The 15104-nt window shown below is 34.6% G+C and overlaps 1 protein-coding gene across 5 annotated transcripts in view; it reads left to right on the top strand.

Annotated features, from left to right (window-relative positions):
* LOC149541167 (uncharacterized) overlaps positions 1-14818 on the top strand; it is a 47273-nt gene extending 32455 nt beyond the window's left edge. For 3 of the 5 annotated variants that reach the window (XM_089802166.1, XM_089802168.1, XM_089802167.1), the window contains one exon: positions 14127-14818. In XM_089802166.1, the coding sequence (XP_089658292.1) occupies positions 14127-14291 (165 nt within the window). In that variant the 3' untranslated portion in view covers positions 14292-14818. Of the gene's footprint in view, positions 1-14053 lie in introns of all 5 variants that reach the window. The other 2 variants (XM_089802169.1, XM_089802170.1) reach the window with 1 other exon arrangement.
* Positions 14819-15104: the final 286 nt, after the last annotated feature.

The following is a 15104-nucleotide window of genomic DNA, read 5'->3' as shown; positions in this document are numbered from 1 at the left end:
ACCAGGAGGATGTTTTAACTGTGGAGGAGATCATTATGTAAACTAGTGCCCCAGTAAACCCAACACTAGCTAGCCAAAACGACCACCTTTACTGCAACAACAACAAGTCTTTCAGCAGAGGATTCACGCAGCTCTAGATAATAGATAGGCAGAACAACAGATAGGCCCCATTGAAACTCTGGGTAAGATCTACCGAAACTTTGTGTCCATTTTAATTGATACTGGAGCCTCTGAATGTTTTATATCACCTAGACTATTAAGTAGGTTTCCAAAAAGATCTAGTTTTATGGAAAAACTATGGATAGTCGAATATGCAAACTAGTCAAGGGCCAAGGTAGAGCAGTGCTTGTTTGAAGCTCAGGTTGACTTTCCGAATTTCACAACTTATATGTAGCACCCCTTGGGTCATACGATATTATCATAGGAATCAATTAGCTCAGTGAACATAAGGCCAAAATAGATTGTCTAGCCAAAACTGTAAATTGTGTGGATGATCAAGTTAGACCAACAAGCATTTCAGGGATTAAGCATGAAATTAGATCTAAACAGTTTTTTGCAATGCAACTTAAAAGATATGGGAGAAAGGGCTATGAAATTTTTGCAGTTAGGATTGAGGACACAAGGGAACCAAAAACCACCACTTATGGAGATGACTACCTTTACGAAGATGGGGAAATTAGAGAAAAGTTAAAGAATCCTTTGAGGAAAAATATTCCTATTTAAAAAATTATCAAGACGTATTTCCTCAAGAACTTCCTGGACTACCCCCTTCTCGAGTATTTGACTTCACCATAGACTTGATACCAGGAGCAGAACCCATATCCCAGGTACCATATAGAATGACAACTATAGAATTAATGGAATTACAGATCCAACTTCAAGATATGCTAGATAAGAAGTTGATCCAGCCTAGTGTCTCACCATGGGGAGCCCCAGTGCTGTTTGTGAGGAAGAAGGATGGAACCATGAGATTATGCAAAAATTACAAGATGCTCAATAAAGTCACCATCAAAAACTGGTATCCATTGCCGAGGATAGATGATCTTTTTGATCAAATGAAGGGTGCGACAGTATTTTCAAAAATTGACTTGAGGTCAGGATAACATCAGCTTCGAATAAAAGATGAGGATATACATAAAACTGCATTCAGAACCAAGTATGGACATTACGAGTTTACAGTGTTGCCTTTGGGGTTAATCAATGCCCCAGTAGCTTTCATGAATTTAATGAACAACATATTCCAGGATTGTCTAGATAAGTTTGTATTGGTCTTTATAGATGACATCTTAATATATTCTAAGAACGAGGAAGAACATCAAAGGCATTTAGAAATAGTTTTGCAAAGATTAAGAGAACACAAACTATATGGGAAATTCTTTAAGTGCGCTTTCTACCACAAGGAAATTTAGTATCTAGGGCACATTATATCAGCTCAGGGTATAGCGGTAGATTCGACAAAGATAAAAGCAATTAAAGAATGATCCATAGCTAGGAATGTATTCGAAGTTAGGAGCTTTATGGGGTTACCAGGGTTCTATAGAAAGTTTGTAAGAAATTTCTCAAGGATAGCCTATCTGATCACTTCGCTTTAGAGGAAGGGAAATAAATTCATTTGGATAGAGAAGTGTCAATCAGCCTTCGAGTTTTTAAAAGAAAAATTGATTACAACACCTATTCTAAGGGTACCTAATCTTCAAAAGCAGTTCGTAGTTATAATAGATGCATCCAGAGAAGGATTAGGGGGTGTGTTAATGCAGGATGAACAAGTTATTGCTTATGAATCTAGGAAACTGAAAAACTATGAACAGAATTACGCACCCATCTTGAATTAGTAGCAATTGTGCATGCTTTGCAAATGTGGAGACATTACTTAATCGGAAAACCTTTTGAGCTTAGATCTGATCATCACAGTTTGAAGTATATTTTCACCCAACCAAATCTTAATGCTACACAAAGGAGGTGGCTGGAATTTTTTGCAAATTATGAGTTCAACATAAGTTATGTTAAAGGTAAGGAAAACAAGGTGGCAGATGCCCTAAGCAAAAGAAGACACATTTTGACAATAACTACTATAGACTTCAGTTTAAGAGATCAGATTTTATGACAGTTAGAGCATGATGAGTTTTATGTAGAAATCAGCTTAGCTCTTGTCAGAGACCCACAAGATCCTAAGTATTTAGAGTTTAGCTTAGAAGAGGATGGATTATTAAGATATCACCACAGAATCTATGTGCCCAATGACCCTGAACTCCAAAGACTGATTTTAGATGAATTTCATTCAGCCCCATATTCAGGACATCTGGGAGTAACAAAAATGTTATTTGATATAAAACCTCTATATTTCTGGAAGGGGATGAAAAGGGAGATAATTGAGTTTGTTGCAAGATGTTTGGAATGCCAGAGAGTAAAAGCAGAACATTGGTACCCAGTAGGCCTATTACACTCAAATGAAGTACCCGAGTGGAAATGGCAGGTAATATCCATGGATTTCGTACAAGGGTTACCTATGACATGGAATCAAAACAACACTATTTTGGTCATGGTTGACAGATTGACAAAGGTTGCTCATTTTATACCAGGGAATTTAACTGATGGAGCACCCAAGATTGCTCATAAATTCATGAAAAAGATTTTCAGGTTGCACGAAATTCCGGAGAAAATTATTTTAGATAGGGATGCTAGGATAACTTCCAGGTTATTGCAAACATTATTTACAGCCTTGGGTACTAAATTAAACATTAGTTCAGCCTATCATCCTGAGACAGATGGTCAAACAGAACGGATAAAGTAGGTATTGGAAGATCTAAGAGTATACTGTATGGACCAACAGTACAAATGAGAAACATACTTACCCTTGGTAGAATTTGTATATAATACTTACCCTTTGAGGCCTTGTATGGTCGTAAATGCAGAACCCCAGTAAGTTGGAATCGGTTGGGAAATAGAATCATTGTTGGGCCTGAAACACTTCAAGAGATGGAGGAACAGGTAACCCAGATTCGTCAAAGGTTAAACGAAGCGAATGACAGATAGAAGAGTTATGCTGATGCCAAAAGAACACCTAGAGAATTCTCAGCAGGGGACAAGGTATTACTAAGGGTTAAACCTCAGAAAAGTACTATCAAGTTTGGCAAAAATGCTAAGTTTGGCAAAAACGCTAAGTTAGCCCCGCTATATGTGGGACCCTTTGAAGTTCTGGAAGTTGCGAACCTAGTAGCTTGCAGGATTGCTTTACCACCAGCCCTTGCCAGGATGCATGACGTCTTCCATGTGTCATACCTTAAAAAGTATATTGCCCACCATGAACATATGATTGATTGGAAATTATTGCAGGCGCGAGAACCCGGAGTTGTAGAGGTAAGACCACTCAGAATACTCGAGGTACGTAAGCTACACATACGAAATCGAGAAGTGACGCAGTGCAAGGTCCAGTGGGACCAATATGCTGAGGATAATGTCACCTGGGAGGATTATCATGACATTTTACAAAGATACCCCCATTTTTTCGCTGAAACTGAGAATTGAATATTTCTTTTCTTCCTGTATAAACTATTTAAGTATTGCTTAAATTTTGTTGTTATGTTCATCGAGGACGATGAAAAATCTAAGGGGGTGGGTATGTTACATAAGGATAACTTTAAGAAACCTCCCTTTGGAAAAATGTATAAAATTTTGGCGAATCAAATATTAGTTCAAGGGAAAACAATTAATTTCTATTGGTGAATTAATTTTTTTTAGTAGGAAAAAAATTAATTTTATTGGCGATTTTTTTTCAATTGTATGGAATTTCTATAAAATCCTAGTGAATTTTTCATTATTAATAAAATCATGGACAAAAGTACACATATCCTATAAACCATGATTTTATTATTATTAATATATGGATCCTAATTGATTATCAAACTTGAAGGTTAAATTTATACCACTTATATCATTATAGTTTCTCTCCAAATTATTGAATGGTGGTATGGAGGCAACATCCCTATTGTTTATAATTGTTGGAGGATCCTAAATCAATGGCCTAAATCCTATTTTGGGCCAAACTACGAAAGGATAAGAAGTTTCATGGAAAGTCTTTGGACTAGAGATGCATGTAGAATCTACATACTTAACCTGTAACCTAACCTAATTTTTCACCAAATATTAGCTAATATGACATAGATTAAGTTAAGAATTGGAAATTGTAGGTGAATATATATAATTTACTGCGTGGAAAAAATAGATTGCATTGGCGAAGTCAGCACTAAAATAAAAATATTTTTGTATTATTATTGGCGATTGGCCTAAGCATGGGACCCAATTTTTGTATAGTTCAAGTGACATGGCTACCCCAAAAGTGCAGAAAATAGAGCTAAATTTGGGGTCCCTTATGAGTGAGATTAACCATTTGGTGAATATTAGCCACTAAAGTTATCCTTGATGTAACATTCCAAATTTTGCCCTAATTTTTAATTTGATCATAACTATTGGTTCAACGAATTATTTCTTTTCCTGATCATGTGAAACAAATTAGTTAATTATATACGTTGTATCAACTATTAAGAGACTATTTTTTTTTCCTGATCATGTGAAACAAGTTAGTTAATTATATACGTTGTACCAATTGATAACAAATTATTTCTTTCATGATCATGTGAAATGAGTTAGTTATTATAGAGGTTGATGAAAATAATCAAGCAATCTATAATTGTCATTAGATGATTGACAATTGTTTGATTGGAATTAACGATCAATATATTTTTGAATTAATGTCTTGGCGATAATGTTTTTTTTGGGTGATTGTAGGAAGAAGATTGAAGAGAGGGGAAGCATTGCTAAACGGGATCATTGGAAGGGGATGGTCGGTCCAATCATTAGGATCGATAGGTATGACTTAAGACTACCTTGGAAAGGATACAGAGACTTGACCACAAATTGCATTATAGGACTGCATGAGCTATTAAGAAAACAATATAATAAAAGTTAAATAATCTAATTAAAAATATAAAATTCATACCTTTAAAGATTTATTGAAATCTCTTATTTAATCATTATTATACACCCTTAAAATACAAACATATATCTATAAAAATGAAGTGACACCAATAAATTATAACTTTATAATCTAATGACGTCCTTTCACCAATATATACACATGAACGTATATAAGAATGCATAATAATAATAAAATAAAAATAAAAACTCTTCAACTCCTTATCCTTTCCCTCTTTATTTTCTTCTTTTATAATTCGAATTTGTGACGTATTCAAAATGGCCTTCTTGATAACCGAAGGTAGCCGAAGAGCCAAGCCGGCCATTAAATAGAGTATCATTGATCATATTTGATATAACTCTTTCCTCTCTGCATTTCCGTGACCCTTCTATTCACCTGCTAATGCGTTTAAGCAAAGTCGAGATTTTGAGATTAATATCGGTCTCATAAGCTTGCCATCCCATTTCTTTTCACCTTCACATCTTTATCCATCCACAAGATCAGAGCAAGGGAAGCGCGAGAGTTCATTATTTGAGGCCGTGAGAGGATGGAACAATCTGTTACAAGTCACATAAGATATGCTAAGTCTAGTTGATACGTATTTGATCTATCATTTCTTTTTATTCTTACTACCATACTCGTCGGTGTCCTATTATGTTCATCTTTCCATGTTAAAGTAAATATTGTTGCCAAATTTATATACAGTCTGAGTGGAGTATGCATATATAAACATAGCTTCCTTAGTTAGAATTCATAGGGTCTGATATCATGTCACCTGCTGTTCATTAACCATGAGATTGTCTCAGCCATGGTTATGGAAGATGAAAATTATAATGATAAACATGAACTAATGATCTTGCCCGAATTTATTTCTATTCCTTTTATACATCATGCAGAGGTGTAAATAATATCATGAAGTCCAAACACCGAGGAATTCACCGGCAAGGATGCCATCAATGGTGAAGAGGTGTAAATCAAGATAGAGTGGATATAATCTCTCATGCACCTAGGATTCAATAGCATGGAAGCCATAAATGGTGAAGATGTGAAGATATCCTACAAGAATCAAGATTGAAATCAGATAACTAAGTAATAAACACATATAATAGCTCATGCATGTCCTAATGATGAAACTTGTTGTCAAGTCGAGTGGTGGAGATCGGGTTTACGAACCCAATTTGGAATCCTTGGCTAGGGTAGATATAGGTAGATGTGCCGATCATGAGATCTTTTTGTTTGTCCAGAAGCTTCATTTATTTAGGAATAACTGATGGGACACTCAAACCATCAGATAACTCGGATGGTTGGACTTAAGAACATCCCAAGCCTGATCCCGAGGTAGGGAGGGCCATTTTATTAAGTTAGGATGTGTGGAGATAAGTATGGTCCGCGGTTGGGAGGTTAAGCCTATGTCAATGCTTCTCCTCTCACCAATGCCGAGGCTTGAACAACACGACAAAGGGATTTCTCCGTTAATTTTTGTATGTGCTTTGCACCTACCTTTAGATTCCTAAAAGATTAAATAGATAGTTGTTACTTTACTTTCAGCTGAACATGTTAATAGTTAGAATGATTAAAAATGTTAGCAACGTATTCGTTTATTTATTTAATTTCATTGGATGATTATAATTTGTAAACTGAATAGGAAGCAATTACTACTTTCTAGTTAAAAATAGTTTAAGGAAGTCTTTTTCATGTGAAATGGAGTCAGATATTAGATCAATGGGAGTTTTAAATTGGTTAGGAAAATTCGTTTGTTACATCTTTATCAGTGCCTTGTCTAATCTGCACTTTATTCATAGTAGATACTGTTGTATTTACTGCTTCTCTCCAAAAGATATGTAATAGATTGTTTTCCAACATCATTGCTTTTGCTACTTCAGCCACTGATCTATTTCTCCTTTCTGCTATCTCATTAGTTTTAGGTGTCTTAGGGGCTGAAAGCTGCCTCTTTATACCATTGTCTTCACAAAAATTGTTAAACTCATTTGAAATAAATTCTCCTCCTCTATCAGATCTCAGGCATTTAATCTTCAAACCAGATTCATTCTCAACGCTACTCCTAAATATCTTGAATTTCTCAAAAGCTTCAAAATTTTCTCTAAGAAAAGCAACCCGCATCATTCTAGTGAAATCATCAACAAGAATCATAAAATACTTTTCACATAGAATGCTCTAGTCTAAATCTGTGTGCACAATCTCCAATTTCACTGAAGTAGCACTTTTTGCTTAGAAAAGATATTTTCTTCTGTTTTTCCATCATACATTCTTTACACATCATGTTAGTAGGTTTCACAATTGTAGGAAAATCTCTAATTGCAAAAGTAATACTAACCTTCACAATGTTATCAAAATTGATATGACAAAATCTCTTATGCCATAGCCAACAGTCATCCACCTTAGCAACTAAATATGTCATTTTGGTAGGATTCAACCGAAATACATTACCTCTTGTTCATGTACTAGTACCGATCAATGTGTCATTAATACAAGTCTTTTTGTGAACTGCAGCTGATATCCCGTATCAACTAGTTATCCAACACTCAAAAGATTATGTTTCAAACCATCTACGAAGTAAACATCTTCAATGTTAGGCTTTCCATCAAGTGTAATAGATCCTTTCCCTTTTATGTGACATGCTGCATTATTTCCAACTCTAACTATTCCACCATCATAACTATTGAAATCCACAAATTTGTTCATGTCTCCTGTCATATGATGGGAACAACCACTATCTATAATCCAATCAGAATTATTCTTTTCAGCTTGTGATGCTAATGTTTTTTCTTGCATAACTTTTTTAAGGCTTTCATCCTTAATAGCAACAAATCCTATTTCATCATCCTCATCATCACCTTCTGTCAAGAAGTCTACCATTTTGAAATCAAGTTCACCATCCTCATTAACATAAAAGCAATCCTTAGGTATATTCTTGATTTGTAAGGCTTTTTCTTAAACTTCTTTTCTCTCTTAGTACATTTAGAAGAATAATGACCAAGTTCTTTACATGTCCAACACATAAGAATTTTTTTGCCTTTAGGTTCTCTCTTCATAAGCAGGGCAAGTCCTTCAATCTTCTTGTCTTCTTCATCTCTTGTTCGGCTTTTGCTAGCATAGTATCTACTTGTACTAGCACTTCTTATCAACATAGGTCTGTCTCATTGTACATCGTAAGCAGTGTCCACTCTAGGCAATTCTCCACTTTGTGTCATCCACATCTCAGATGTCTGCAATCTCGCAAGAAGAATCTCTCTTGTAAAGTTAGGTGTGCAAGGAATAACATGTTCAATCATTTGCACTGTCTATTTGTAAGAAGGTGTCAAGGTCTTCAATATTTTCCATACAACTTCATTTTTAGATTTTTCTCCTCCACAATTCTTTATTCTTGTAATAATCTCTGACATTCTAGAAAAATATCCTCTTATAGTTTCATCTTCCAACACCTTAGCATCTTGAAATAAACATAACCAACTATGTAGTCTAGCCCTCTTAGCATGTTTATCACCCTCAAATGTAATTTGTAAAGCATTCCAAATCTCATGAGCAAGTCTTAAAAGATTGTACCTCTCCATATTTAGTTTCAAGAAGAGCTGATAACAACGCTTCTCTAGCAAGCATATTCTGCATGAATAGATCTTTATCTACTTCTTGACATCCCTCAAGCTTATCTTCTTCAATCATAGTCTTCGGCTTAATAGTGACCAACTAAAATTCTGGACCCATGCATAGAAAGAGTGTCTTCATCTTTCTTTTTCCAGCTATCATAGTTAACTCCATCAAACTTCAGACGATCTTTCTTGAAATGTGTCATAGATATCCTTAAGCTGTTAAGCTTTTCTTCAAGGACTTGATGCTCTGATACCAATTGTTATAAAGTAAAGTCCACCAAGATAACTGAGAGGGGGTTGAGGGAGGGGGCGGTGAATCAGTTATGCAATTGAAACAACTCTCGATATCTTTATTAGTTCTGCAACATGTAAACAATAGATGCAACAACCATAGAAAGATAACCTTACACAATAAAACCAAATATGTTAACTAGGGAAACTCTAGATCAAAGGGAAAACCCCGATGGGAATGCCTACAAGATGATATACTAGTATAAAAGTTCCTTGTTAGTGGATAGACCTTGTTAGGAGTCAATGAAATACAATTAGTACATATGAATCCCTGTTAGGAGACATTGAATCCCTATTAGGAATTGAAAGGAAGGCCACTGAACCCACTATCCAAATAGCCTTTGTACTATTTCTTCTGAATAATACAATGTGAAACAACTGTCCAACCAACAACTTGTCTTGCCAAATACAATTCCTTGTAAGCTCACTGTGTCTCAACTGCACTAATCTTTGCTCTAATCTTCACAACTTCGCATACCAAGCTTGCATGATAGATGTTACAAAGATATGATCTTATTGATTACAAAATGTCTGCACTAGATACCTATCCACAAGGAAATGACCTATCCTGTATACCAAGTCCTAAAACAAGTTATTGAGCCAACCTTAAGGCTTTCCCAATTTACAATAATAATATAGAATTGTCATAAGATATTACAATACATGTTCCATCACAATTTTACACTTTAACCAAGATTACACACAAACTATTGGCTCATAGTCTTCATAACTTTTTACTCGATGATCTTCAGATTTTACCCTCTGAACCAAAGCATCTCTAACATGTCTACAACCTCTCTCTTAGTCTGCTTAAGCCAATTTCATCTCTGTGAGAAGATATAATCAAAACAATACTACCTGCTTTCCATAAATGTTGTCTGAAAGCTGCTTTTACCAAAATCTTCATAACTTTGTCCAGTCTTCATATTTTCGTACGTGCTCTTAATGGTAGCATCTAGACATATTGTAGAACATAATCATAAGTGCACATAAGCTGACCTTTAATCCTCAAACTGTGCCAAACTTATTCTTTCTCTATAACTCTGTCAGCCTAAATAGAATAACTATTATGTTGACATCAATGACAAACACTGTTGTAACAAACAAGTTTTCATAACCAAATAAAGGTTATCTAGAAAGAGTTTTCCTCAACTAATTATTGAACAATATACATTGAAATTCCTCTTCATGAGACATTAATTGCTTTTAACTACCAATGAGTAGTTGAGATAGCAAAGCGCAACTGAAAATAACTGTAACAATGATCAACTGAAATAACTGTAATAACGATTAATTAAAAAGAACTATGATAACGTTCAACTGAAATAATTGTAACAATGATCAACTGAAATAACTATAATAACGATTAATTGAAAATAACTATGATAATGTTCAACTGAAATAACTGTAATAACTGAAATAACGACCAACTGATATAACTGAAATAATGATTTACTATCTTTCCTTACATACAAGTAAAGTAAATGCATATCATGAAATAGGAGGAAGACCATACGAGAGTATCCAGTGAGTCTTTAATTGGTTGTGCAAGCCTCGGCTTTCGGTAAGAGGAGAAGCATTGACTTAAGCTTAACCTCCCAATCTTGGACCAAATTTATCCCCACACAATCTATTAAACAGAAAGGCCCTCCCTACCTTAGGATCAGGCTTGGGATACTTTTAGTCTAGCCACCTGAGCATTCCAGTGTCTAGAATGTCTGCATAGTTATGGACGGACATATCTAAATAACTGGCTCTACTGGCATCAAGTGATTAGAGATGACAAACATGCCTTAAACGACCTTGGCCAAGGTTTTTTGATGGGTTCAATGACCCAATCACCACCATTCGACTTGACAACAAGGGAACAATAGTATAAACAAGCATGAGCTATTAAATGAAATTAATTTAAAATTGTTATGTCATGTTTGACTTTTATTTCCATGTTATTGCAAATTCATCTCACCTCTTAACCTTTTCCACGGCTATAGAGCCAGTGAGTTGTAGGTGCTTGAATCTCAGAGCAAATGGCTCTATTTGTTGATCGTCAATTGATATAAGAATATTATATGTTTCTAGCTCATCACAATCTGTGATTTTGGGAAATGTAATCTTTAAAACTCTTAGAATAAATATCATGTGATTTTGATTTTCAATGGTATAAATAAAATATGATATCATGTCATGGATACTTGGCTTATATTCATCATAAATAGCTCATTCCTAGAGAGGGTCTAAACGATGATATTTAAGCAAAGATGATTTGCATCATAATCTGAAACTGTATCTTACTGCTATAATAATTGGAATGCAGTAATATCTGATAATAAAACACATTGCATTACTTGGAATATGGACAACCACATAACTTGGTAAAATTTGGAAATAAAATGGAGTCTTGCTAGATGCTATCAATCAGCCCACTCTTCATGGAAGAAATTTTTAAGCTTAATCCCAGTGTGATTATCAATCACGTCTTCAACAAATTATCAATATAAATGGCAAATCGTGGAAGGAATATGCAATGATTAACAAGTGGTAAATTGCAGAGATATTGGGTGATATGGAAAGAAGTTGGGTGCTAAAAAAAGAAGTCGGGTGGTATGAAAGGGAAGTTGGGTGATATGTTTTATGTTCTCTGTCTCTCTTGGCTTCATAATATAAGAAGGTATTGAAGTCTCTTTGGCTTCCAAGAAGCTGTAATTCATAAAGAAGAGACTTGGCTCTTGGTCGCCAATAAGATATGCCAAATGTTCATTTCGGTTTTTAGCAAGAAAAATGAATAAATATGGAAAAAGATTTGAAGATTATAAATCGAGGATAATTATAATTTATATCTATCTACTTGCACGTAGATATACTTATGAGGTGGGATCATATTATTTATAAAAATAATATTATGGTGTCACTTTATTCCTATATCTATGTGCATTTGAGGTACACATTATTTTTAATTAAAATTAATGAATTTTTTAAATATTTATTTAATATCTCATGCAGGTTCATCGATTGTATCCTGCTGTTCAAGTCGCTAGATCCTTACCAAAGCAACGAAAGGTCATACTTATCAGCCTGATAATTGGACTAAGCTAGTATCCCATTTCGTTGATCCCGTTTAGCAATGCTTCTCCCCTTCATCTTCTCTTGCAATCACCCGTGCAATATTTCCACGATAATAACAAGTTCCATAATAATTCCAAAATAACATTTAATATAGATAAAGAATTTAATTATTAACCATAATTCCAAATTCAAGCAACTGCCGATCATCACATGGCAAGTAATGGATAACGACCATCTTCATTAAACAGCTAACATAATGAATACAACGGATATATTTAGCCATCCTCTTCACATGATTATGAAAGAAAATCCATTCAATCTAATGGCCATAAATAAATTTAAAACTAGGTCAAAATTTGGGATGTAACAACTATCATGAATGCGACACATAAGCTCTGAATCATGTCTCCAACAATGCTAATATACTCCTCCATAGGAATAGCATCAGCATTAATGTTAAATCTCACTCCTTTCTCCTTCCCTTCTAGCAAATTATAGTTGAGTTCTCTAACCTTGAAGTTATAAATTTTCTTGTTGCATGGGTGAATTAAATGGTGATCTGGGAGACTGACTCAATATGACATGTATTCTACTCTTGGAGATGTTTCTTCTGTACCTGTTAATGATTTTTGGTTAGTCTTCCAGCAAGAATCTTACACCTCAAAATTTAAAAAAGTTTGGAAAAAAGGAGTTTTTCCAAGCTCACCGGAACACTATATCCCATGGCATCACTTTAGTGTATAACCACTTAGCATTCTGTTCGACACTAACATGCTAATTGTATTAGTATGTTAACAGTTATCCTGTAAGTATATTTTGTATCTTTTATTTCCATGGCATCACTTTAGTGTATAACCACTTAGCATTCTATTCGACACTAACATGCTAATTGTATTAGTATGTTAACAGTTATCCTGTAAGTATATTTTGTATCTTTTATTTGTAAAATTATATCCATGGCTGATCTTTTATAATATATCAGTTTTATTTTTGTACTAGTCCATCTTTCTCTGATGGCTTGTTGCATGGGTGAATTAAATGATGATCTGGGAGACTGACTCAATGTGACGTGTATTCTATTCTTGGAGATGTTTCTTCTGTACCTGTTAATGATTTTTGGTTAGTCTTTCAGCAATAATCTTACACCTCAGAATATTAAAAGTTTGGAAGAAAGGAGTTTTTCCAAATTCATTGGAACACTATATCCTGTGGCACCACTTTAGTGTATAACCACTAGCATTCTATTTCGACACTAACATGCTAATTGTATTACTATGTTAACAGTTATCCTGTAAGTATGTTTTGTATCTTTTGTTTGTAAAATTATATCCATGGCTGATCTTTTATAATATATCAGTTTTATGTTTGTACTAGTCCATCTTTCTCTGATGGCTGAGTTTCACAAGCTATATTAGCAGTTTTACATATTTTATAGACATCCCTAGATAGCCACAGTTTCATAAATAACCAGGTTTTTATGCCCCCAAAAGGTCAAGGACTATGGTGTCTTATTTATATAGCATGTGTCCAACCACACGTGTCAAGTTCTTATGCTTAAAATTTGATTTTGAGTTTGGTATATTGTGTAATGGTCTATTTGTTTTCGCATGTATTTGGAGAGTGACAAGCCAGTGCCTGTAAGCTGTCATCTTTTAGAGGAAAATATGTGCCATCTTTGAAGTATGGCATTGTATCATTGAATTTATTTTCTGATTTTCCCATGACTAGGTCGTGTGAGATTGTAGGGAAGGCAGAAAATATGGGATATTTTCTGATGCTATTTCTCAAATTTCATCATATCATGCATGTGTCTGAAACCTGTTATTTAATGCCTGTCAGTGCATCAGTTTGCTATAATTTAACAGTGGTGATGTTGTTCTATCAGTTGTGGCATTTTATATTTGTCATCACAAAATTTCAATTCTTACATTGTACAAGCCCTTAATATGATGCTTCTCAAGAATTGCTTGTTACTGGCTTTGAGCTCTCTTTAATGCTACTTATTTTTAAAAATAAAATTCTGTTTATGGGAGGTTCCTGCTCTTGTGGATGGTTTTCTTAGCTTTTAGAATGTTTTGTTTTATTTGCACCTCACATTTGCTCTGCACTTTTCATATAGAACAATGCACTGCTCAGAGGGATGATATTGAAAATGAGAGGGCTTCTGACATGATAAGTTATGTGATCTGCAGTCTCTTTCTCCCAGTCAAAGGTTGGAAGCTGTGGATATAGGTTCATTGTCTCGGATAATAAGGGAGCAGGAAGCAAGAATGCAGATCGTAGACCAAATCAATTTTCTGCAGGATTTGAAGGCCACTGATGTTTCTGCAGGATTTGAAGGCAAAAACACGCTATGATTGCCTTTGAAAGTTGTCTTTTTGAGCTTGTGAAATTCATCTAGAATCAAATTCTTTGCTAATTGACAAATGTAAGAGTATGGTCAAGGTTGAGAAGATTAAAATGTTTTAGGGAAATCTTTAAGGGATGAGTTGCTTCATGTGTTTCTAAATTCTAAGGAGGGGGAAAAACTATTTTATGTCTAACATGTCCGTAGTGTATTGAAATAGAAAATCAACAAAAAACATATGGCTCAAAACTGAGCACCAAAAAATACCATATAAAGGCACATGAAGGATCAAAGAAAAGACAGTTAAGAAATAAGTTATAGCACTAGGAGTTTAACTGAATATCACAGATTAGAAGTTCCATGGAGCACCGTTGTTTTCTCTATAAAATCATTGCAACCATTAAAAACATGTTATAGTGTATGCAAGATTTTGTGCAGGTTGTTGGAGTTGCTTTTACAGGCTCCCATAACAACATGTCTGTCACCATCATTCAAAAGTAATTTCACAGTTGTCTTTACTTGTGACCGCAGACCAAATATGACTTGCCAAGGATGACAATTTCTATCCTTTTAAATTAGAATTTTTTTGTAGAAGTTATGGAACTTATATGCTCCTCTCCATCCTCTTTCCTTGACGTTGTTCTATTTTTGCAAAATTATATAAGTTATTTCAAATCTGGGTTTTGTGTGACAAAGTACTTAGCTTCTGGCACACTTTCTAAACAAGCTTTAATGTGTTTATGTCAATTGAAATATGTTTTCCAATTTCTGTCATTAGCGCACCACAATTTTGATACGAAGCTTGACAAAATAGAGGATCCGA

The sequence above is a fragment of the Cupressus sempervirens genome, chromosome 9, assembly GCF_028749045.1.
Source record: "Cupressus sempervirens isolate cs-2001-9-10 chromosome 9, ASM2874904v1, whole genome shotgun sequence".
Classification (NCBI taxonomy): domain Eukaryota; kingdom Viridiplantae; phylum Streptophyta; class Pinopsida; order Cupressales; family Cupressaceae; genus Cupressus; species Cupressus sempervirens.
This window is presented reverse-complemented; position numbering and strand designations above follow the sequence as displayed.